The sequence below is a fragment of the Solea solea genome, chromosome 3, assembly GCF_958295425.1.
Source record: "Solea solea chromosome 3, fSolSol10.1, whole genome shotgun sequence".
Lineage (NCBI taxonomy): Eukaryota > Metazoa > Chordata > Actinopteri > Pleuronectiformes > Soleidae > Solea > Solea solea.
In genome coordinates, this window is record NC_081136.1 from 22924785 (window position 1) to 22952670 (window position 27886).

Below are 27886 nucleotides of genomic sequence, written 5' to 3' on the forward strand. Positions count from 1 at the left end.
CCTTATTCACCACTCAATCATTTAGTCAGTTATTATGATAATAATAATAACAATAATAATAATCATAACAGTAATAATATTAACAACAACAATAATAATAATAATAATAATAATAATAAATTATAATTTCCTGAAGGTGCTGTAATTGGTTGGTAAAAAAAATTAACAAATGTGTATAATTAGATTAGATTCAAGTGTATTGTCATTGAAAAGTGAAGAACGTGTGCAATCAAGGTTTGGTGTATATAAACAATAAAAACAAATATGTATGTAGAATATAAACACATCATGTGTACACAAGGTGGTATTTACAAAGATAGGGACATTAATGAAATACATGAAAGATAGAGAATGAAAAATACAGAGATTAATGACAAAACAGAGATTGAAGAAGGATATAGATTAATGAAAAATAAAGAGATTAATGAAAGATAAAGAGATTACTGAAGGATACAGAGATGAATAAAAGATTCAGAGATTAATGAAAAATAAAGAGAACAAAGAAGGATACAGAGATTAATAAAATTAATTAATTAGTTATAGTTAATTGATGTAGATAATTATTAATTAGGGAGGGGCTTGTGAGTATCTCTCTCTCTGCTTTAAAACTTGATGTTTTAAAGGTTGATTCCACCAAAATACCACTTTGTCTAAATACTTCAAGTTTTAAAGGTTCAATCCAAATTTTCAGATTTTATAATACATGTGTTAGAAACAGATTTTTGGAAGGGGGGGGGAGACAGGGAGTGGGAGGGGCTTATGAGTAACTCTCTTTTAAAGGGTGATTCAACCAAAATACCACTTTGTCTAAATACTTCAAGTTTTTAAGGTTCAATAACACCCAAATGTTACTCCTTTACCAGCAAAAGTCCTGCACCCGACGACATCGGCAGCAAGAACAGCCGGCACGCTCGAAATTTTGCCCCAGAATTTTTTACTATTTTGTTTAATGTGAAGTTTGCACAGAGAACATTATCGGTGCTTGCTGGTGCAAGGCATTCTAGTGAGAACTCTAGGTCCTCACTAGAATGCCTTGCAGCAGCAGGCATCTCTTGTTATTAACCTGTGCGTTTATTATTCTTGACCAATATTATTCCTCTTCCACCAAAAGTTTGCCGCGTAACTCCTCAGTAACTCTTTGGAGCATCACAGTGACTAAAATGTCATAGTTTAGTATGTCGCCGAAAATTTGCCAAAAATGTCATATTTAGTATGTCGTCCAAAATGACATTTCTGTCAAATTTTGGACGTCATTCTAAACTATGAAATTTTTGTGAATTTTTGGACGACATATTACACTATGACATTTTGTTGTCTTTTTTTGGACGACATACTATACTATTACTTTTTTGACCGATTTTGGACGACATACTATACTATGACTTTTTTTGTCAAAATTTGGACGACATACTATAGTATGACTTTTTTGACCGATTTTGGACGACATACTATACTATGACTTTTTGTCTTTTTTTGGACGACATACTATACTATTACTTTTTTGACCGATTGTGGACGACATACTATACTATAACTTTTTTGACCGAATTTTGACGACATACTATACTAGGGCATTCGACTGTATTGCTGATTGTCCACGGTAGCGTAGTGGTTAGAAACAGTTAACTCTGTTGCAGTTGCAACCTTGTAATGGGTTTGGTTCCTGCTCTGGACGCAATTTTAGTTTATCTTGGATGACATACTATACTATGCCTTTTTGTCTCATTTTGGACGACATACTATACTATGCCTTTTTGTCTCATTTTGGACAACATACTATACTATGATTTTTTGTCAAAATTTGGAAGACATACTATACTATGCCTTTTTTGACCCATTTTGGACGACATACTATACTATGAGTTTTTTGTCAAAATTTGGACGACATACTATACTATGACTTTTCTGAGTGATTTTGGACGACATACTATTAGTATGACTTTTTTGACCGATCTTGGACGACATACTATACTATGACTTTTTTGACCGATATTGGACGACATACTATACTATGAATTTTTTGTCAAAATTAGGACGACGTACTGTAATATGCCTTTTTTTACCAATTTTGGACGACATACTATACTATGATTTTTTTGACTTGTTTTGGATGACATACTAGACTATGACTTTTTGTCTTTTTTTGGACGACATACTATACTATGACTTTTTTGACCGATTTTGGACGACATACTATACTATGACTTTTTTTGTCAAAATTTGGACGACATACTATACTATGACTTTTTTGACCGATTTTGGACGACATACTATACTATGACTTTTTTGACCGATTTTGGACGACATACTATACTATGACTTTTTTTGTAAAAATTTGGACGACATACTATAGTATGACTTTTTTGACCGATTTTGGACGACATACTATACTATGACTTTTTGTCTTTTTTTGGACGACATACTGTACTATGACTTTTTGTCAAAATTTGGACCACATACTATACTATGACTTTTTTGACCGATATTGGACGACATACTATACTATGAATTTTTTGTCAAAATTAGGACAACATACTATACTATGCCTTTTTTGACCGATTTTGGACGACATACTATACTATGCCTTTTTTGACCCATTTTGGACGACATACTATACTTTTTGTCTTTTTTTTGGACGACATACTATACTATTACTTTTTTGACCAATTGTGGACGACATACTATACTATAACTTTTTTGACCGAATTTTGACGACATACTTTACTAGGGCATTCGACTGTGTTGCTGATTGGCCACGGTAGCGTAGTGGTTAGAAACAGTTAACTGTGTTGCAGTTGCAACTTTGTAATGGCTTTGGTTCCTGCTCTGGACGCAATTTAAGTTTATCTTGGACGACATACTATACTATGCCTTTTTGTCTCATTTTGGACGACATACTATAATATGACTTTTTGTCTCATTTTGGACGACATACTATATACTATGAGTTTTTGTCTCATTTTGGACGACATACTATATACTATGAGTTTTTGTCAAAATTTGGACGACATACTATACTATGACTTTTCAAAGTGATTTACGACGACATACTATAGTATAACTTTTCTGAGTGATTTTGGACGACATACTATACTATGACTTTTTTGACCGATTTTGGATGACATACTATACTATGCCTTTTTTGACCCATTTTGGAACGACATACTATACTATGATTTTTTTGACCGATTTTGGATGACATACTATACTATGACTTTATGTCTTTTTTTGGACGACATACTATACTATGCCTTTTTTGACCGATTTTGGACGACATACTGTACTATGACTTTTGTCAAAATTTGGACGACATACTATACTATGACTTTTTTGACCGATATTGGACGACATACTATACTATGAATTTTTTGTCAAAATTAGGACAACATACTATACTATGCCTTTTTTGACCGATTTTGGACGACATACTATACTATGCCTTTTTTGACCCATTTTGGACGACATACTATACTATGATTTTTTTGACCGATTTTGGATGACATACTATACTACGACTTTTTGTCTTTTTTTGGACGACATACTATAGTATTACTTTTTTGACCAATTTTGGACGACATACTATACTATGACTTTTTTGACCGATTTTGGACGACATACTATACTATGACTTTTTTGAGCGATTTTGGACGACATACTATACTATGACTTTTTTTGTCAAAATTTGGACGACATACTATAGTATGACTTTTTTGACTGATTTTGGAAGACATACTGTACTATGACTTTTTGTCTTCTTTTGGACGACATACTATACTATGCCTTTTTTGACCCATTTTGGAAGACATACTATACTATGATTTTTTTGACCGATTTTGGATGACATACTATACTATGACTTTTTTGACCGATTTTGGATGACATACTATACTACGACTTTTTGTCTTTTTTTGGACGTCATACTATACTATGCCTTTTTTGACCGATTTTGGACGACATACTGTACTATGACTTTTTGTCTTCTTTTGGACGACATACTATACTATGCCTTTTTTGACCCATTTTGGACGACATACTATACTATGATTTTTTTGGCCGATTTTGGATGACATACTATACTATGACTTTTTTGACCGATTTTGGACGACATACTGTACTATGACTTTTTGTCAAAATTTGGACCACATACTATACTATGACTTTTTGACCGATATTGGACGACATACTATACTATGAATTTTTTGTCAAAATTAGGACGACATACTATACTATGCCTTTTTTTACCGATTTTGGACGACATACTATACTATGACTTTTTTGTCTCATTTTGGACGTCACACTATACTAATACTTTTCTGAGTGATTTTGGACGACATACTATACTATGACTTATTTGTCTCATTTTGGACGACATACTATAATATGACTTGTTTGAAAAAATTTGGACGACATACTATACTATGCCTTTTTTGACCGATTTTGGACAACATACTATACTATGACTTTTCTGAGTGATTTTGGACAACATACTATACTATGACTTTTCTGAGTGATTTTGGACGACATACTATACTATGACTTTTCTGAGTGATTTTGGACAACATACTATACTATGATTTTTTTGACCGATATTGGACGACATACTATACTATGAATTTTTGGTCAAAATTTGGACGACATACTATACTAGGGCATTCGACTATATCACTGACGGGCCAAGGTAGCGTAGTGGTTAGAAACAGTTAACTCAACTGCAGTTGCAATGTTGTTATGGTTTCAGTTCCTGCTCTGGACGCCATTTCAGTTTATCTATTGGATGACATTCTAAACTATGACATTTTTGTCAAATTTTGGACGACATTCTAAACTATGACATGTTGGTGACTTTTTGGATAACATACTAAACTATGACATTTCTGTCAAATTTTGGACGACATACTAAACTATGACATTTTTGTCAAATTTTGGAAGACATACTAAACTATGACATTTTGGCAAATTTTGGACAACATACTCAACTACGACATTTTGATGACTTTTTGGACGACATTCTAAACTATGACATTTTTGTCAAATTTTGGACAACATACTAAACTATGACATTTTTGTCAAATTTTGAACGACTTACTAAACTATGAGATTTTTGTCAGATTTTGAACGACATACTAAACTATGACATTTTTGACCGATATTGGACGACATACGAGTTTATGAGTTTTTTTTGAGTTTTTGTCTCACTTTGGACGACATACTATAATATGACTTGTTTGAAAAAATTTGGACGACATACTATACTATGCCTTTTTTGACCGATTTTGGACGACATACTATACTATGACTTTTTGTCAAAATTTTGACGAAATACTATACTATGACTTTTTTGACTGATTTTGGCCGACATACTATACTATGACTTTTTTGTCAAAACTTGGACGACATACTATACTATGACTTTTTTGACCGATATTGGACAACATACTATACTGTGAATTTTTTGTCAAAATTTGGACGACATACTATACTATGCCTTTTTTGAATGATTTTGGCCGACATACTATACTATGACTTTTCTGAGTGATTTAGGACGACATACTATACTGTGACATTTTTGTAAAATTTCTGAACGACAAACTAAACTACAACATTTTTGTCAAATTTTGGACATACTAAACTATGACATTTCTGTCAAATTTTGGTCAGTTTAGTATGTCATCCAAAAAGTCACCAAAATATCATAGTTTATTATGTCGTTGAAAAAGACACCGAAATGTCATAGTTTAGTATGTCGTATAAAATTTGACAAAAATGTCATAGTCTAGTATGTCGTCCAAATTTTGACAAAAATTACGTAGTTTAGTATGTCGTTCAAAAAGTCACCAAAATGTCATAGTTTTTTATGTCATTGAAAAAGTCACCAAAATGTCATAGTTTAGTCAGTCATCCAAAATTTGACAAAATGTCATAGTTTGATAATAATTAACTTTAATTAATTTTAATTTAACAGTGCATTTGTATGTGAAATATACTGTTAAAAAAAAGGTGTAAAGTGACCATTGGCCCCCGAACATCTTCACATTATCAAATCTGGCCCTCATTAAAAAAAGTTTGGACACCCCCAGTCTAAAAGCTTCATGTTTTAAATTTCAATCCACCCAAAAGCTTCAACAATCATCGAGAAGCAAATCATACAACCACATACAAAACCTGAGCTACTAACCTTAATTACGGTCATTGTTGTACGGTCATAATTCATTCTACTGACACATTCAAAGAGAAGAGACTTCACACTGTAGAGATTGATAATAAACTTTAATTTCAAGTTAAGATGGATGGCTGTGGAACATAGAAAACACACATTTCAGTATAAACATCTGAATTCCAATGGAGTTCTACATGGGCTGAGTCAGTAGATAAGCATCTTAGCAGCAAAACCTAAAATGCATTACTCGGTGAAGACAGAGAGAACCAGTGAAGTCTCTCCGTGAATCAGAGTAACTTAAGGGAAAACACTTCCAATAAACATCCCCTTATTCCATATTGTCCATATGACTGTTCGCAGTGTACAACTATTTATCCACAGGCAGAATAATGTCCCCCTTTACAGAGGAAAGTGGGGTTCCTGTTGCTTTTAGCCATTTTGACGAACGGTCACAAACAAATCACTGTTCAAGATCTTTGTAACACAAACACTTCGGTCACAGAGCGGCTCCTTAAACTTGTTTCTCTTTTGTTTATTGTAAAACAGCAATTGGTATTGACTTGTAGATAGCATTTAGCTACATTTTGTTTAACTTCCTGTCCGTTAGCCCATTAGCATTCAAAACGTGAGGTAACACAGAGTGAAGGGAATGCTAACAGCAGCAACAGGCAGGAAGTTTGCCAAACAATGACATCACTGACAGCAGCTTAAACTTAACTCAGAATGAGATCAAAGTTTATGAGTGGCTAAGGGGGAAATACAGGTTATGTAGCAACAGAAAGGCTACTCATTATCGCTGTCTGATTTAATCTCAATAATATTAATCAAGATCTTTTTGACGCAAACGTTTCCGTACTTAAGCTGGTGAAAGTCAGATGTCAATTTCATACGAACTGTTCTTCCGGTAACTAGTTTAATGAGCCACTCCGTGACTAAGGAGTCCCAGTACAACGCAGACAAAACTTACAAGTTTGTTTTTTTCACGGAAGTATAAAGGGGTAAAATACTTTTCAGTACAACATGAAAGTGATTAAGGTAAATTTATTAAACATCAGAACAATATATTTGCTGTGAGCAACTTTAATAAAGACAAAAAAAAGAAGAGATTTTTCGGCCTTCAAAAACCGTATGTAAAACCTTACAACGTGCCCATTACTATTACAGTAAATGGTGCCGAGTAAGTTCGAGTGCATCCTCAGTTTGAGTCGTAGCGTTTTATGTACAAACCTGGGTAGATGATAAACAAGTCAAACCCACACCCACAAATGAACTTTACTTTATTAGCAGTATTTGAAGAAACGTACTTCTGTTAAACCTTATATCGAGTCCATTTAAGTCGTCTTATTGTTTTTCCTTTAACATGAACCGCACAAGAGAGACTGACAAAGATAGATGTCTAGAAAATGTTTAGCACGAGCGCACGGACATGTTTTTTTTTTATCCTTTTATCTTTTATCAAGTTCATTTATTAATGGCCTGCTTATAGGCACTGCCACAATACGAAGGGTGGGGAGAAGCTACTGTCCATCACTCACACAAGACAGTCCATTCTAGTGTCTACTATACATGGGGGAGGGGGGAGGGGGGAGGGGGCAGGGCTGCTATAGGTAATATTCATAGATATTGTCCAGCTCCTCGTGAAACAAGTCCCATTCGTCCTCTGAGTCCGTCGCCTCGTCTTCAGTTCCTCCGGCGAGCAGCATGAGGAGCATCTCGCTCAGCTCGAACGTCACCATGTCCTCGTCGTCGTTGTCAAAGGAGTCGGTGCTGTCCCTCTCGTCCAGGAGGTCCCACAGCGCCGTTCGCCTCGAGCTCTGAGAGGGAAACGCCACGGTCAAACACATGATACATGGCTTGATTTCAGCTTAGACTCCCCGACTCAAAATGGTGAGAGCATTTAAAAAGGTGCCGTGTGGAACATTTAGGAGTGGGACATTATCTTTTCTAAACCCACAAATACAGACTCATCACATGAGGTAGCATAATGAATGGCTAATGGGAATTATTAGGGTTTTTTTTAAAACTAAAATATGTGACGGAAACCTTTTTTGAACTACCTACAATTAAGAAAGAACATTGTTGAATTTCTTACAGATAACAACACTGGTTTATATAGTTTTTCTTATTTCAGTTAAGAAAAGGCTGCATTCAAGATTAGTAAAGTAATTAAAAGAACACAAACATATTTACATGGACTGCGTAAGCCAACATATATCTCTATTAGTACAGATTGGTAAGAGTAGTAGTAGTAGTAGACACCAAATTGTTTTCACTAGTACTATTTTGTTATTTCATTTATTTTCTCCTCACATCTACAAAATGTGGAAATTTCCCAAACCACTGCATACAAATGTCATTAAGGTCAAAGAACGATGAATCACACAGTCTTTATCAGACAATTGCTGCAGTTACGGTGCCATGTAGCAGACAGGATTATTTTTTCAAAACAGAGTGAAAAGGCCGTAAAAAAAACTTTCATATTTAAAATTTAACTTTGACCTGGCTTGTTCAATTCCATACACCACTACATTTGTTGATGACTGTTCAGGCTTTAAGTGAGACTGTACCTACATAAAACAACTATGTATTAATTAGTTACAAATAAAGAACATTATCAGCTAAAAGGACTTGTTGAACAGTTATTGTTTTAGGTGACAACTTAAGCTTTAAGTCACCCTGCAAATAATTACTTATCCAGCAGAGGGTGCTATAGTTGAGGAAGTGTTGTCAACATTGTTCCAAGCACAGACAGCTCTAAGATATGGCCTGTGAGAGACTATGTTCATTATAAGCTCAAGAGAAAGAAGACTTAAATTATTCTTTTATACTGAAGATTTGAATTTTGAGAGTATTTTATATTTTGAGAGAGAATGCTTGATCCATTAATTAAACTCTGGTTTTCAGTTACATAAAAGTAGTGGTATCAAAAACAAACGGATGTTCTGTGTTGCGTGCGGAGTGAGAGTTACCCTGTTTCTGCTGTTGGATCCCGTCTGTCGTCGTTGGGGTTGTGGATCCTCCAGCCGACCGTCAGGAAACGCGTGCTTATAGAAGCAATTTGAGCCAAAGGGGCACGTTCCACGACCCTCGTCGAAGTATCGACAGGGTTTAGTCCTGCAGAACGCAAACAAAAACAGGTTAGAGTGGATCAAAAGATCACAGAAACACACGTCATATCACACCACCGACCTTGGAAATATTTAGACGCTGGATTACTTCTCAGTGTCGTTTTGTTTTTTTAACCCCCACATTTTACTGCCCACTCCCACAGATTCACCATCCTACTCCTGCATGACTGAGCAAATCCACCCACATTAGCTTTCAATTCAAAACCTCTCTGCTCCATCCTGCAGTGAGAGTTATCGCCTTTTAAACGTTCTGATATTAAATCATTTAGCAAGCCAGCACACTGAATAACCACAAAGGCAGGGAGATATGTGTAATTAATAAAGCTTTCGCTTTAGTAAAGCTGCGGGATGGATCCCACAGCAAATACAAAAAAAAAAAGAAAAAAATTCTCTTTTTAGGTGTAGAAATAAATGATGTGTGTACCCCATGCCGTCCTTGTATTTCTGGATGAGTTTCTGTTTGTCTTCCTTATCTTCTACCCAGTACTCGCTTGGGATGACAAAGTTGGATGTGATTCGACACTCTGGGCAAGACCTGCAGAGAAATACATATACATAACAAAAACATGAGAACAAGTACTGTATTTGAACGCATCTGAAGTAAATCATTTTTTAATTATATTGTGATAATAATTGCTATTGAATAATTGCCCCGTCTTTACACACACGTACACACTGGAGAAACAAATGTGTGGTGTCAAATCAGGGATTAAGACAGTTATATGATTGTTGGGATTATTATTATTGGGGGAAATCCTAAATATTTTACACAAGTGACATGACTTGAACTGCCACAAGGGGGAGCCTGCATATTTCTTAGGGTTAGGGACTTTTCACAGGAGGCAGATTTATTCACAATAAGATTCTTTGCCTTCTCATAAACCTCCCCCTCTTCCTCACATATACTTAAGACACTGGTATAGTGAAATTGGATTAAGTACGGTATAAACAGTAGAACAGTATTTCTTATTTTCCTCCAAGTACCAGCAGAGGAAGCTCGTACCACAGTTTGAGAACCATGGTTCTCGTCATTCCAGGACTTGGTTAATTTGCATCTTATATCAGACTCTCGTTCTTAACTTCAAAATGTTCACTTAATGTGCACTTAACTGCAATTCTACAGTTTGTTCAATAATAATAATAATAATAATACTAATAATAATAATAATGTGAATTGCAATTACTGTGGTCTAATTTTACATGAACCTTTCCTATTGTCCTGTGCCCAATCAGGAACAATAACAATTAAGTCTTCTGGGAAATTAGTGATCTACAGGACAAAAAAAACTTGTTCACTTCCCAAACCCTTTTTTTGTCAAGTATAAATGACTCACTTGATGATTTTGCTCTCAAACTGCTTGGCACTCCTCCACTTGCGAATGCACTTTAGACAGTAGCAGTGGTTGCAGTTGGAGAGGATGCCGAAGCGGCGCTCGCTCGGGTTGGCCTTCTCAAACACCACCTCCATACACACGCCGCACATCATGTCCTTGCTGCGTTGGATGGCGAATGAGATCTCCATGTCTTTCTCGTGGGCCTCGATGCATGCCTGTGAGAGGGAGAATCAAGGTGAAAATCAGCAAAACAAAATAAAGAAAAGAAAATTAGGGATAACTGTCCCGTACCGATACCAATAATACCACCTAAAGTCTCTACTGATACCAATATCAGTCCGATACAATTATTGTAAACCCCTGTTAACACATTACTCCTGACGCATTTACCACAGAACCATAACAATCCAGATATTTTGCTTCCATTAAGAGGAAATAAACAGCCCACAGCATGCTGCTACTTTTGATATACTTATTACAGTCTTTACTTAGTTTATGTGATATTGAGGGCTTCTGGAACATATTAGATGTCCCAATTTTTTTACCCAATGATTTTGACCAGTGTCAAACTAATACCAATACTACTCATCATACCAGCTCATTTTATTCATTCATCTTCTACCACTTTATCCTCCACCTGAGGGTAACGGGGGGGGGGGGGGGGGGGGGGGGGGGGGGGTGAAAGGCAGGGTACGCCCTGGACCGGCCGTCAGTCCATCACAGGGCCGCATAGAAACAAACAACCATCAAATCTCACTCACAATAAAAAACAATATTCATAGTTATGCTTTCAATCATTGCTAATCACTTAAAAGTTAACTTCTTCCTTCTGAGGTTTTTCTAACCTCAGAACGAAAACACACGAGGGAGCAGGTCCTCTTCCATGGAGTCCGTCATATTGAAACTTGTTTGTACAGTAGGCCAGAATGGACAAACCAAATGTCATGTGTTAATGCTACCTGAAGTGCCTGGTTGCAATGTCCAATTTCATCACTAGATGCCACTAAATCCTACTTCAGGCTTGAACTCCTTGCCAGGCAAAAAAAAAGAAAACCACTACATTCAATTAATCCTCCACATGGGGGAGGCGTGAGAGCTGATGCGAATCCCGACTGACATAGGGCAAAGGGTGGGGTACACCCTGGACAGGTCGCAGTCCATCACGGTGCAAACATAAAGAGACAAACTACTATTCACTCACACATGCACACCTATGGTCAAATTAGCGTGTCCATGTTTCATGTTTTCGGACTGTGGGACAAAACCTGAGTATCCGGAGAAAACACCACCAGCCAACCAACCAAGCCCACCCACCCCCACCCACACCGACACCCACACACACCCACACAGAGAGAGAACATGCAAACTCCATACAGAAAGGTCTCTGTTCCGACCAGATCGTGCAACAGCACTAACCACTACTCGCCATGTGACCATGGAAACCACTACACGTGTATCATATTTATATTACCATTTTAAAAGGAAAAAAAAAACCTATTTGAGATCAGCGTCAGTCCACTGTTGTTTGAATATGAACTTTTAGCATTAGGGTAAAGGATGATGACAAAAAGGCTCTCAACAAGCACTCATTTATGGATCCATTTACTATAAACAGCTTTCATGGTGGTTTAAAATGTGCCTTTGTTGTTGCGTCTCGTCATGTGCTTTGATCCAGTCTTGAACAAAGGTATGGTATAGCTGAATAATTAGAGGGATAGATCTAGCGGTTATCAGTTATCTGAACGGAACAGTCATCATTGATGTAAGCAGCAACACTTCTGCTTTTCCTGCCTGAACATGTCAAAATGTCTGCTGTACTAAAAGCCCATTAAAATGTTTCTGACAGATATTGTGATTTGATTTTGCGATAAATGCTGCAGTTCCATATTAACTTTGTAACATATTGGAGCAGTAACACACAACACCATCAAATGAAAAAGACACGCAAATCAGAATAAGGAGGGGGAACCATGGCTAACAAAAACATTGATAAATGCCTGCAAGAAGAAAAACACCCTGTATAGACAATACATAAGATTAGGACGGAACAGTCAGAAACGAGATACAAACGATATAGGAACAAACTAAATAGCATCCTAAATGATCGCAAGAAAGAATACTACAGTAATCTGCTAGCAGAAAACATGAACTATACTAAAAAACTATGGGATATTCTAAACGATGTGATCAAAAACAAAAACACAAAACCTAGCTACCCTCCCTACTTCAGAAGATAACATGGAAATCATAGCAGAAAGATTTAATGAATTCTTTGTCAATGTGGGGCCGAATCTGGCGGAGAACATTCCTGCCTCACTCCTTCCGTGGGACCACTTTGATAAGGACAGAGGCAGAAACCCCAGCACAATTTTTCTCACCCCAGTGAAGGACAAAGAGATTAAACACCTGGTCAACAAATGCGTAGCAAAAACATCCACGGATGTTGATGACCTCGACATGAAGCTAAATTAGAAAGTAATAGATGGAATCATTTCACCTCTAACATATATCTGCAACCTGTCATTTCAAACTGGGACATTTCCCACCAAAATGAAAGTGGCAAAAGTAGTGCCATTGTTCAAGAAAGGGGACATACACAAATTCACTAATTACAGACCAGTCTCAATACTACCAGTGTCAAATATTCTGGATAAACTATTTAACGATAGGCTAGACAACTTCATTAACAAACACAATCTGCTATACGATAGCCAATATGGATTCAGAAGAAACCATTCGACGGCGCTAGCTTTAACTGAGTCTGTGGAAACCATTACTGATGCTGTTGACCAGAAATTACATTCAATAGGAATATTCATAGACCTAAAAAAAGCATTTGACACCATCAACCATGATGTCTTGATAGCTAAACTGGAGAGATATGGTATTAGATGCATAGTACTGGAATGGGTCAAGAGCTATCTTCACAACAGATCTCGATACGTTAAGATGGGTGATAACACATCAACTTGCTTGGACATAGTTTGTGGGGTCCCACAGGGGTCAGTACTGGGTCCAAAACTGTTTATACTATACATTAATGACATATGCAAAGTATCCAATATTCTGAAATTAATACTATTCGCAGATGACACTAATATTTTCTGTTCTGGGGATGACTTGAAGCAATTAGGTTCAAGTCATTATTAGTCAATAATGAAATGGCCAAGCTTCATGTGTGGTTTAATATAAATAAACTATCACTAAATTTAGAGAAAACTAAATATATGCTGTATGGGGAAAGGCACAAAAACTACTAAATCAGAGGCACTATATTTGTTGTAATGTGCACTAGTCTCTCCACACCTGCAATACTGTACAGAGGTTTGGGGACACACTTATAAAGCCACTACTTATCCTCTGTTTATACTCCAAAAAAGAGCCTTGAGAATTCTACATTATGCCAATTACAGGGAACATACAAATCAATTATTTATCAAATCAAAAATACTCAAATTATATGACTTAATAACCTACCGCACAGTACAGATTATGTACAGGGCTGCCAACAAAAGCTTCCCTCACAATCTACAGATATTATTCCTGACCAGAGGGGAGGGACGCAATCTAAGAGGGAACATGATGTTCAGGCAGCGAAGGGAACTACATTAAAATCCTTTACTGTATCGGTCACGGGTGTCAGACAGTGGAATAATCTGGATGAGGAGATTAAAAAAAAATCTGCAAAACGGAGTGTATTTAAAAAGAAGTATGTAGATATGACTATTAATCGATACAGAATGACCCAGGAAGAAAGTATGATAAAGGTCAGAGACAGAAATCAGTAGACACTGTGTGGAGACGGCAAGAGATAAAAAAATAAAAACAAGAAGCAAATGTACCCAAACAATAGCCGACACTGATAAGCACACATTTCAACACGTGAGAAGTATTTAGCTGCCCCTGTGAATCGAGCCACGATGGACGATCAATTGATCCAAGATGGAATTGCTAAGCTGGTCACGTGCAGGTTCTGGTGAACCTACATGCCCAGATGGAACGTTCATGGCTGGCTACATTCTGGATGGATGGGAAAAGTGGAGAGTCGTGTGCCTTGCCGCACTGGATGTAGAGGATGTGTACATATTCACATTCATGACAATCGGAATGCTCTCCTTGGGATGTGGTATGTTCATGCAATATCGGAAAATGAGAACGATCGCCACTGAGCTGATCAATGTGAGGGTGGAAAGTGCCACAGCTCAGAGGGCTATGGTCTCCACAACCCTCGAGTACGTGACAAGAATGGTGAAGCTAATCGAGGCGAAAGCTATAGATGAGATGGATGACTAAAGGGAAAAAAAAAAACAACGAAACCAGCTCTCACACCATCCAAGTTAATAGTTAACCTGATCTCTATTGATTGGATCACTTTGTGCCTTTGGGACGTTGTAACATGCCAGGCAACAAGTCAAGACTGTCATTCACGACGGAATAATATGGACACATGTACAGACATACACGTAGTCTGATTGACTGTCTAGAGCTAGACTGCATCTAGCAGTGCTCCCTGCTGCTGAAACATGTTTTGTCAAACTGTCATAATAATAAAAAATAATTTGTATGATGAAATTATGTATTGTACAATGAAAATATGTATTCTGTGGGTAATGGGGGCGGGACTAGATAAGCTTTTGCTTCTCCCGCTTTCCCTTTCGGTTATGTGTATTGTGTGAACTACACTAAGATGATGTGTGATGATGATTGATCTAACTGACATGACCGAAATAAACATAAATAAATAAATAAATAAATAAATAAATAAATAAATAAATAAATATTAACTCTAACGCAAGGCTGAGGAAAAACCCACACATTCTTCATATTCTTTGCCTAAAGACAGCGCCTGTCCACTCAGATGCTGCATATATAGGGGGGTCTGTATTCCTGTTACCTTAGTGTGCTCGGACCGCTGGTTGTTGTCAGTGGGGTGGAGCACCTGAAGGCCACACATGTCACACACATCGCCGTGGAGATAGGCACAGTTGATACCGTAGCGGCACTCCCCGACGGCGGCGTAGGGACAGAGTTGCTTCCTCAGCTCTTTATTTTCTGTTTCGCTGCTGTCAAGCTCCTCGATGAGAGGGACGGCACTCTCCACCTTCACTGGCTCAGCTGGACGTAGACACAGGCGTCATTACCATATCAGAAGACACAACACTGCTATTGTTTACATACCAGTACCCAGAGCAGCCTACATGGCATTATTACAGAGCTATTTAGGATTTGTTCACATAAATTCACACAGACGTACGAGTGACACACTGGGTTGCAAGTAGGGCATTAATGACTTTTAATTTGTTCGATCGACTCATCTGTCAAAAGTCGAAGTCGAGTCGTCAAGTCGTTTCATGACATCATCACATTGACACAGTGGAGGAACACAACTGTACAACAATGAGCAACTTTTATTAAAAATGGTGTGCCCCGTGTTCGTGGTGATGGAGAGCATTGATACACGTTCTACTCTCCCCGAGTTTGTCGCTGATGCAGCTGGCAACGTTTTCAGCAGTGTGGCTCGCCTGAGCTTCGGTCGTTTTGAGAATTATATCTATGTCTATGAAATGTGCGTTGTCTGTCACATATGCCACCTCCGTGGCAACTCTGTCACTGATGGCCGCACGGCTAGAAACCGTGTACCTTGGCTCAAGCTCTTGGATGAAGTCTGAAAACGGACCCCTGTGAGTCAGTCTTTATTTGTAATTTTTCAGTTTATTGATGGAAAGCCAAAAACTTTCCACACATCCACACTTGTTAGATGGTCAGGAGTGGTGATCTCCATGGGTGTGGGCATGTGGATAGGCAGAGGAAAGAGGGCCGGGCTTGAGTCGCCACATTTTAACACGTGTATTAAAAAACATTATGCAATATATTCAAACAGTAATTACAACATTCGATTATTTTTGATTTTGTTATTTTAATATTCGAATTATATTCGCCTCCCGAAATTCGTTCCAACAGTCCTAATCGACACATCGGCTTTTCTGTTAATGCCCTAGATGCAAGTGTAAGTTAATATATTTTGGTTCATTATTAAACTGTGGTGGGGAAAATTAGACTATAGTGGTTTACCGCCATCTACATAACTAATGCGAAACAGAGATTTATAGACTTGAGACCAACCACAGAGGTCTGGGCAATATGGGGGAAAAAATCTTATCATGACTGGGCGATGCGGCTTATAAATAATAACTAGATTTTTTTCGGCTACATACAACATATATATATATATGTATATATCTGGATATAAAGCTTGTTGTTTCTCTGGATGTCACGAAAAGTTTTCTTTTGAGAGGTTTATGCTTCTCAAAGGACAGTGACAATACACTGTAAATACACTCTAAAATAAAGTATCTCCTGTTTATGATCTGTATTACATGACCTTAAAATACAGTTATTACATTTCATTTCAGATCATTTATTTCTTTGGCTCTTTAATGTTAAATGAAGGATATTTACTTGTAATAGAATTTTGTCAATCCCATGCATTTCAAATCAATTTATAAAATTTATAATATTCAGTGTATTCCTCCAATACATTCAATATAATAAATATAATGATTCTAAATGCAAGAGCCTTTAAAACCAGGACAAATCATCACGGTTACCTTATCACGAAAGACGATATGCAAAATCTAAGACCATATCTTGTCTCACGTCACGATAGCGATATAATCGATATATTCCTCAGCCCTTTTACCAGGCTATTCCCAGCCAACAAGTAGTAGTGCAGCTTTTTTGATGACAATAATAGTCAATAGGTGTATTTGATTACACATTTAGTAGATTTATTTGAACTACATTTTATTTGACTACTAATTTTAAGATTTGTAATAGTGACAGCCCTACCAAGAGGCAAACTGAGTCTTTTTCAGGTCTGATTGTTTAGCCCAAAATGGAGCTCTTACTCAACCCTACAAATGGCACCAAAAAAGTTTGCTAATCCCAGATTCACAACAGATACCAGATTGTCCTCCATGTCCAGTACAGCATATCTTCTCTCAGAGGACAAAGGAATAAGAACTGTATTCATTCATAAATAATTAAAATGATTTCCCTGCACACTACAGCTTAATACTTAATTTCCACCATGAATAAAGCCTAGTCAAACTTGCAGCCTTGAAACTAGTTCACAATAGACCAGATTCAAATGTTAATATAATACAAATGTTAATATTTTCATGATCAAATGTGATCATGAAAATGATGCTACAGGTGTGAAGCATGAGACTTTCGTGAACTTGGTGCAGTGCCAGTCCCTTACCCCGTCCACAGTACGGTTGTCCTGGAACAAACTCGGCAGCGTTGACCCAGTCTTGTGCCTCTGAACCAGGTGTTGGCCCACTGGTTTCTGGGTCAGACGGGCCGGCCAGCTCGGCGGAGGGCAGCGGCAGCATCTGGGCGTCTGGCAGCTCCTCGTTTTTTGCAGGTTTACAGTGTTCAAACCTGTGGAGGCACACGGGAACAGGATGGTTACAAAGTACAATAATCATACATTACTAATTTAAGATAAGACACAGGGTGGCAGGAGAGCAGTTTGAATATACAACAAAAAACTCTATGTGACTGCTGTTTCCATACAAAGTCTCTTACCCAAACACAATTAATTCAGTCAGGCAATGTTGAAAAAAATGCAAATGATATGAAGGTGGGAGGGGGAAACAGGATCATAAAACAGGACTGGAGGACTAATGCACACCAAAACGTTTGTGAATAACCAATAATCCGTCATTTTTTCACAATCATTTATAAAGAAGAAGATAAATACATTATATTGCAAAGACAGGCTAGAACAGGGATAAGATAATACGCTTTCATACGCCCACCTATATCCATATTTATATAAATCAGATTCTTTCTTTTTTTTATTGAACAAATTAATCTGACCTTGACAGACGTTTTTAATTAGAGGTTCATATTTTAAGGGGTGCATTAGGATCACGTATCCTTTCAAAACAAATACCATTCTTCATCCTATATGCAAAAATGATAAACCCCCCAAAAATTATATTTTTAGCTTTTAAACCCCTTAAATGCTAGTTTTCCGAAACACACGTACACGCTACTTTACATTAACTCATTAACTCATTGGCTGCCAATGACGTCTATAAACCTCAATTAAGTTACATTACGGGGCGGGCTGGGGAACGATCTGGCGGAGCTTGTCTCCAAATATCAGGCTTGTAAACAGAGAATGTAGCCTATGCTGAAGCCTATAGAAGAAAAAGAGAGGCGTGTTTCACCACAGCTCAGCTCGGCAGACAGTTCCGAGTCTGATGATGAATTTAGCGAACCTGACCCGGATTCCTCCAATGAGTGGTTGCCGTCTGGATCAACCGCAAGCAGCAGAGCCTCATCCTCAGATACTCCAGGAAGACATAAGGGAGGTAAGAGCTAACTTTGTTTTGCTTTGATCACTTGATTCGTTCTTTTTTGCTTTGATCGCGTGATGATCGCTTGACGAATGGTGACATCAGAGCAGACGATGACGTGAGACAAATAATCCTATTTGTTCTATTAGTTCCTTCCCGCCTCCCCTCCCCTCCCCTCCATGTCACATGAACACCATTTAGTCCCACTAGTTCATATACTGTAACATCAGTTGCCGGTAGCCTATTGACGTGAAGGAATTTTTTAATTTACAGATCATGCATCCAGCAGAGCTCCCCACTCCACTCCTTTGCCAGTGCAAAGAAGAATGGTTTAAACAAAATAAAAAGCATCATCACACCACAGCATTAAAAAAATATATATTTTCATAGTAATTGTATATATTTCTATAATTTACAGGTCGTGAATCGAGCAGAGGTCACAAGAAAGCTTCTGACTGGCATCAAGCCGGCTGGCAACCAAACAATTTCCCCTTCACTGCAACCCCTGGACCTCGAAACGTTGCTGCGGAGTGGGATAGAGACCTGCCAGCCTCCTTCTTGGAGCTGACTGACGAGCTGCTCCAACATATTGTGGATCAGGCAAACCTGTATGCAAGTCAGTATTTTGAAGCAAGCCCTGACAATCTGCCATATAGCAGAGGAAATGCATGGAAACCAGAGTCAGTCCCAGAACTGAAAACTTTCTTTGGACTCACTTTCTCACAAGTTATGTCAAAAAGCCAAACCTTGAACTGTACTGGAGTGTTGATGAGGTAAATGCTAAATCCCAATTCAGCAAGACTATGCCAAGGAACAGATTTCGGATTATTTGGAGGTTCCTTCATTAGAACAATAATGCATTACAGGATGCGACGGACAAAATGTACAAAGTCTGTCCCGTGTTAGATTACATTGTTACATGTCATTGTCGAAAAGTTCAAGGAGATGTATCGACCAAGGCAAAACATTTGCATTGATGAGGGTATGACGCAGTGACGGGGGTGCATATCTTTCAGGGTGTACAACTCACAAAAGCCTGTGAAATATGGAATCAAATCCTACATACTGTGTGATGTGACTGTTTACGGGGAGCACAAAGCAACGGTCTGTGGAACACTGAGGAAAAATAGGGGGGAACCTCAGATCATCAGCGAGATGACAAAGACTGACTTGGGGGTGGGGGAAAAAGATGTGTGGCACAATGAGAGGGTGATGGTAGTAGCATGGCAGAACAAATGGTTGGTGAAGATGGTGACAACCTGCCACCAAGATAGGATGCAGAGGGGACACAAAGACAAGGTTGCTTCAGTTAAAGCCAGAGTGTATTGTTGCGTTCCTGTCGTGTCCCTTTGCACACAGGAGAGTGTTTTACAGCTTACCACACTAAACTGAACTATTCTGTGTAGGAGTGGAAACACACACAATTTGCTATAGCTGCAACAGCATACATAATTTTTCACATTATATATTTGTGAATAAATGATTATTTTGCTATCAAAAGACCTTTCTCAGTGTTGTTTTTGCCGTTTTATGGAAGGAAAACACTTTTCAGATGTTTGAGGTGTCACTAAAGCAATATTAGCATCAAGGTCACTGTTCTGCTTGACAGGTTTCTTTTCACAAAAAGCTTGTTTTCTCCATTTTTTGGTCATTACACATAAAAACAGGTTCTACTGCCTATTACTAAAGGACTGAAAAAGATAAAAATATTTTTTTCCTGATGAAAGACGAGTGTCTACTCTTTCTTTTGGTAGTTTCTGTGTTTACAGTCATAGAACACATGGTTCCGTGGGTCTTGGAAAATCAGTCAAAATGCTGTAAAACGCTTGGCAGTATGGGGCTCTCTGCACTGAAAATGAATAAGTGAAAAGAACATAAAATATGCAACATTTTCCATATAGTGATAATAAGATTTACTTAGGATGTATAACACAGCCACTGATTACCAACTACACTGAACTTTTTTGCTTTAGTGTTAAGTAATTTATATTATTAAATTAGTTGAATTAAAGAAGATAAATTAGTTAAATAATAATAAAAAAATAATACACAACACCGCTTCTTGCTTGATTACCAGGAAACTTACATCCTTGGTTTAAAGGATGTAAATACATAGGTCACAACGATGATTAACTGAAAAAAAAAAAAACAATACAAAATTAACAGCATTTTACGCAGCCAAATTGATTAAAAAAATAAAATAAAAAGCCATAAAATGACTCAAGTTCCATGAGGGTTAGTAAAACCATGTAGTTGGAAGGAAATAATGCCTTTGATATATTTTTTCCAGTGTCAGCATAGGTTAATCTCAGTCTGGGTCTTTGTTAGCAGCAAAGCCAAAGCAGATGGACAATAGAACCTTGAACCTTTGTATTAATTTATTTACGAGTCATATCGTATTCAACAATTTTACCATATATTGCAGGTTTTTTATTATTATTATTATTGTTGTGCAGCTCTGTTAGTGTAAGAAAAAATATAGTTCACTCAGTCATTCAATCCACTGACACAAAGACAACTAAAGTATGATATATGGTACTCAGTTTGACCTTCAGTACTGTCTCTTCATTATATTGTACAGACCATATCATTATTTTTAGTTTGATAAGGCCTCTAGGTCAAAGACGGGGTCTGCCAAGCTGTTATCAACGGTGCATTCCACTCTACTGCTTTGAACTGAGAAGAATACTTTGCTTCTCCTCCTCCTCCTCCTCGTCTCCTTGTAAATAATAAGCATGTAACTGGAATGTAAACTGGTGGATCCTGTGCTTGGCTGTTTTTATGTGAAGGTTTCTCTCCAAAGTGATTTGCTTTTCAGAGGATTAGAGTTGCTCAACCTGAGACTAAGATGCAGTATCCTTCAGTGGATACACAGTCAAAACACTACACGCACAGTGGTGGTGTTCTGGTACATCATATCAGATTTGTCTCCATAATACTTTGATGATATAAATTAATCAACATGTTTAAACTCGTCGAAATTATTCAGGGTTGCTGGGATCTCATGCTGTTTTCTGACTGGCCTTGGCCTAAAAAAAAGGCTTCATTCTGAGAAAACCATCATATTTAGATGAGTAAACCACATTGAGGGAGCTTTATTTAGAATCAGCATCTTATGTTGAGGTACAGTTCTTTTTTTGGGAGCCTCACACATACTGTACATGGCCCAAGATGTTTACAATCTTGAGGAAAGGACATGACAAAAATAAAGAGTTGTAGAAAGATGGATGAATTATTTGTCTGGACATTTGATACTACAAAAAAAACTAGGGCTGTAACTGACGATTATTTTCCTGATCAATAAATCTGTACATTATGTTCTCTATTAATCAGAAAAATGTGTTGACCTGACCTGGAAATTATGATGTTCTTGAATGTCTTATTTTCTCTACGAACCAAAATGACTCAGTTTTAATGATTTCTTTGTTACATGGAGCAAAGAAACCAGGAAGCTGAAAAACCAGAGAAATTATTTAATTGAATTATTAAATTAAAAAACAAACACTAAAACCAATTAATCGATTGCCTTTTTATTATTTATTGCGGCATTGACCAATTATTATTAATCAACCAATAATTACAAATTATGCATTTAGGTTGACAAGCCAAAAAAAATTATAATATTTAATTTATATATTTATATCAAATTTTCTTGCATTTGTGTCTGTTCCTTCTAGTTATTTGAACCTTGAGTCCAGCAGTTAACGCAAGTGAACACATTTTAATTTTTGTTCACGCTGTCTTTTGTCTCGCACACTGCGTCATGTGGCGTTTGTCACATCTCCTTTCCGCCCACAGGAGAAGCAACAGAATCATTGTGGTGGTTTCAAAATCAACAGTGGTCCACATTAAAATATGATTGATGGGGCAGACCTGATGACAACAGACAATAAGAGTGGCTTCATTATAGAAAAAAAAAACAAGTCAACTCCATTGCTATAATACAGCATGACTGACAGTCCATGAATGCCTGTGCACACGGCCGTACAAAAGGAAGACCTGGCCTATGTCTAGTCTCCTCCAGCTTCATCAGTGATGGTGACTGCCATCGCAACATGCTGTTAACCAGTCTGCTTTCAGGGAGGAGGGAGGAGGAGGAAGGCTGCTGGAGTTACGCATGAAAAAACGAGACAGGAGGGTGCTGCAGTGGAATGAACCTAGGGAACCCAGCAACAGCACAGAAGGAGGGAGGGAGGGCATTTGGGGGGGTGGGGGGGCAGCTCACACAGAAAGAAAAAAGAAGGGAAACAGAGCATTATGCAATTGCCATGCAGGCTGCAGTGCACTCTGTCTGGCCCTGGGGGCTGCAGGAGAGAGAGGGAGAGGTAGAGCGACATAGAGACGGAGCTAGGAAGCGAGACAGAGCCCGTCACAATAGACGGGGGCATCGGGGACTTCAACCATAATAAACCCCTACGGCGAGAGAGCTTTTCTGTGGACTCATAATACACGGTGCACAAACCCCCAAGGGAGGGTCACATACATAATGAGGGCATCTTCCTTACTGCCACTCCATCACAATGATGGAGGAATGTGACTTATCAACATCATCACAACAACAGCAGCAGCAGCAGCAACAACAGCAGCAGCAGCTTAGTGCTATGTACACTCAAAGGCTTCTCACAGGCAACAACAGGGCAACCATTCAAGAAAACGTCAGAGTGTGTGTGTGTGTGTGTGTGTGTGTGTGTGCAGTTAATGCATCCCTAGTGATGTTGGGGTGGTCCTTCTATAAGTGCCGTGGTAACTATGGGGATGCTCCTGAAGCCAGACATGGGGCAGACGCTGTCTGTACAAGCTGGCTGCTGCTGCTGTCTGGGTCCACTGGAGCTTAACAACAAAGCGGCAGCATCATCACTTTCTCACGAAGGCCAGATCATTTGAATGCCCATTGAATGCAAATACGCACTTGTGACGATAAATGAATCACAACGAAATTATTGTATTTTTAAGTGATGTGCTACAAAACAAGAGTTGAAATAATTATGATTTGAAGTAAAGGAGGGCAAAAAAGAGAATATATCTTCATGTGCATTTGGACAAAGAGATAAAATGTAATCTGGAGCTTCTTTTCTGTTGGAAGGTTAAATACATTGAAAAGACAAGTTGCTGATTACACATGAATTTGCCTATTTTTTTCTTTTAAAAAGGTGTACTTGATGTTAAAATAGGAAAAAGGCAACTATTATTCAAAAGTTATTTACAATTTACAACCTATTATGGCTGCAGCAATTATCAATTAAGAGTAGATTAATAAATTAATGAACTATTGCGATAATCAATTAATGGATTGGAGTGTTGTTTGACTTAAAAAAAAAAAAAAAGATGGTTTGCTTCTCTGTGACAGTAAAATTAATATCTATGGTAAGTAGACAAAAGAAGACATTTAAGGATGATGTAATTTAGAGATTTTGGAAGCAAAGTGATATTTTCACGATCCACAGAATATGGGAAATAATCATTAATTGCAGCCCTAAAACAATGATGTGTGAGTAAAAGGAAATTGTGAAAAATGGACAAGACAAACTGAAGTGTAATCTGGATCTGGTTTCACTATTAGCAGGTTGGGGGGTTTAATCAGCCAAGAGGCCCTGCCCGATGTCCTTTTTTATCTAAGGAAAGGCACATGGTCAGATAACCAGAAGGACGCTTAGGCTAGGCAAGCAAATTTCCAACACTTTCTCTATAAACACTCAGATTAGCACCACGCTATTTTAAAATAATTTTTTTTCATCCAGCAGTAGAAGTGCTGCAATACTCCGAGGGTACCTGTTCCTCGAGCTACTGCAGAAACAGACCAACAACATGTTGACATTCAGGCAGCAGCAGTCTCAGGTGTCAGATGCACTTGAGGGGCAATCTACAACACTTCTGAGAAGCTGCTGTGCTGTCACTTGGCTGAGAGCACAGCCACTTTTAGAAGGGAAATGCTCAGCTGACAGCTGCCCACACTTTTTCAGAACTTCTAACATGTCAGCTGAATGCAAACATCCAAACCCAATACACATTGGCTTAGTTCAGTATTTGTGTTTTTTGAGTGAAACTTTTATGTTGTGGTTGTGTCTTTACCTGCAACGGTCCCCAAACACACAGTTTCCCTTCTGAAAGAACTTGCAAATCATGGCTGGTTTGCTGTTGGTCAGATCGTGGGAATATCGACAGTTGTCTCCTTCTTTGCAAAGTCCATGCATGAAATACCTGAAAACACAAATACAGCAATGCTGTCATTGTCATCTGTGAACCTCAGGCAGCTTATAGCAGCTGGACAACTGAGCGGGTCACTCCACCAGGTTAGACGAAAAAAAAGACAATTGTCTGGAAGTTTAAGTGGTAAATGAACTGACAGTGCTCACTTTGCTAGCACATCACTTCGACTTCCGATGCTGTGTAGTTAAGATTTATACCAGCAGAGGGTGGATGGCAACGGAATTGCTCCAATAGTACATAGAATAATCAAAGCGTGGGGTAACAATTTCCTTCGGGACAACAAAAGTATTCTGATTCTGATTCTGATGTGAAGAGAGATGTGACAACCTCTGTGTTGTAATGTGTTACAACCCTGGTGCTACTGTCCGGGAACCACTGCTTTTCAAGTACACTTGACAGAAGTTAAGCAGCGGTGAAAAGAAAGTAAAATAAATGGATAGATAACTCCCTCTGTAACTCCCAGGTTGACAGTTCCACAATAAAACACTGAATTGTTAACCGTGCGTAGTACTACAGCAGAGGGAGTAAAATGACTTTTGCCTGGGGGCCCAGAAGTCCCTTGAAACGCCTCTGCAACGTTCTCAGTTGTCGCCTTGTACTTTCATACCGGGTAACACAGCCGTGCTAATGTTAGCATAGTGTCCACAAACAATTCTCCTCACGACGATATTTGATGCCGCCTGGATGAGGCACCAAGCAGGTGTTGTGACTGTTATGAATTTCACACGAGACAGTTAAAACATTGACTCCCAATTGAGCATTAGTGACGTGAAGGATAATATGACAGCTGTTCTACGTGGGCAAGTATTTTAGTCCGACATTCACGCAAGCCGTGTCAATTCTTCAAAACGCAGCTAGAGAAGTGGCCGCTCAGCTCCACAACACTGACTGCAGGACCAAAACACAGAAAACATCGCACAGTGTTGTGAAAACGCCACTGCAGCTAGCTAACCAACAGCTGAGTCTGCCTCACCAGACGTTGTTGTCAGTCGCTCGGCTGACTGGTCACAGAAAAGTCAGACCGCTTAATTGTATTCGACAATTTGACAGTTGGTTGTAGTTTCTCACCTGCAGGTTACGTGTTTGGTCCAACCTCCGATTACTCCCGAAGCCACCGCAGACGCTGCTGCTGCCTCCGCCATAGCTGTTTATGTTGAGAGGCTACAGCCGGATGTTCCGGACAGCTCCGCTCCAGCTCGGCCTTTTCCGTATATTTACGGTTGACGTCGGAGTTTGCCGAGAACGACAAAGGAATCCGTGCACGTTCATCCGTGAGATGCAGTGCTCGTACTACTGATGCACCATGGCGAGCGCCGAGGCTCAAAACTAATCTTTACAGCGTTTTACCTGTGGAATTTTATTGAAGTGAAGTCAGTCATCATCTTCTCTGAGCTTCTCTGTGTTGCTATTAGATACTCCCTGGCACAACTTAGGTCTTTTACTTTAGTGTTAAAAGATGAAAGACACATTTGATCAATTTTTTTTCTCAATGTGAGTTCATAAAACTCCAAGTTTGACTTCAAATTTTTGTTGTTATTATTTATTAATACTATTATTGTTGGTGTTGTTGTTGTCACCTTGGAGTCAGCTGTTAAACTATATATCTGATTATTGTCCCAACCAGTTCAGGGGGAATTCCTTCAACTGGAACTTGGATTTCCAACTCCTGAAGTCAGTGCAAGCTCACCAATCCCGACAAGGCATCCCAAGATGGCCACAAGCACTACTTTTACTGTTAGCCATATTTGTATTATAGTAAATCAGTCATACAATATATAGTACGATTCAAATTAAATCTTTAGACATGTTGCTACGCTGTTTTTGTGTGCAAAAAATATTGCTTACAGTGGGCAACCTGCAATATGTTTGCATCCATAGTTTTTTTTGTGACATCACTCCCAGTTACAACCTCTGACAACCGATACACAGTAAATGAACACCGCAAACAAATACTACAGGAGCCTGTGAGCTCTTACACACTGTAGTGACACAGTTGCAGACAACACATCCCTCCTCCTCATCTCTGGAGACTTCAGTCATTGTCCTCCACCATCAAACAGTATGTAAAATGCCACACCAGAGACAATGAGACAGCTCCCCTTTTTCCCTACTGGGTTGTTGGTATCACCACAGTTCATCTAATCCCTACTTACATACCTGTGGTGACTAACACCCAACCATCAGGTATGTAAGGAAATGGTCCAAAGTCCAGGGGACATCATCAGTTTAACCCACTGCATAATTGACTACATAAGCTTCTGCATATGTCAACCAGGGATGTACAGTGTCTTAACAACAAGCCAATAAGCGCTGGTTGACCTTTGCAGTAAAAGTCCTGCTGTATGAAAAGAAGCTGAATTAGAGATGCTGTGGAAGATCCAGCGGGAGCTCAAGAGGCAGATAAGGAAACAGCAACAAGTTCAACAGCAGGAGCAGACCAGACATTGGTGACAGGGAGTGGGTATAATGAACTGAATCAGTTCTTCAACACATTTAATTCTGCACCCAGTCTGGAAAGAGTCCCAGTGTGGTTCCAATACCAAAGGTCTGAGTACCCCAGTGAACTAAGCTGCTCCCCCAATAGCATATGAGAAACAGACAACATTTTAACATATTAAAGCAATCTTGACATCTTTAGATACATTTATATATATCAATGTATGCTGTTGTATTTTGTTATTTTGAAAT

At 38.4% G+C, this 27886-nt stretch overlaps 1 protein-coding gene across 1 annotated transcript; it reads right to left on the bottom strand.

The window, feature by feature from the left end:
* Positions 1-6250: 6250 nt before the first annotated feature.
* mkrn1 (makorin, ring finger protein, 1) lies at positions 6251-26419 on the bottom strand. The gene is made up of 8 exons (XM_058625702.1): positions 26267-26419; positions 25061-25189; positions 17884-18065; positions 15514-15734; positions 10620-10834; positions 9710-9820; positions 9127-9271; positions 6251-7971 (listed from the first exon to the last, which is right to left on the bottom strand). The coding sequence occupies exons 1-8, from the start codon at positions 26338-26340 to the stop codon at positions 7759-7761; spliced, it is 1290 nt and encodes a 429-aa protein (XP_058481685.1). The 5' UTR covers positions 26341-26419; the 3' UTR covers positions 6251-7758.
* Positions 26420-27886: the final 1467 nt, after the last annotated feature.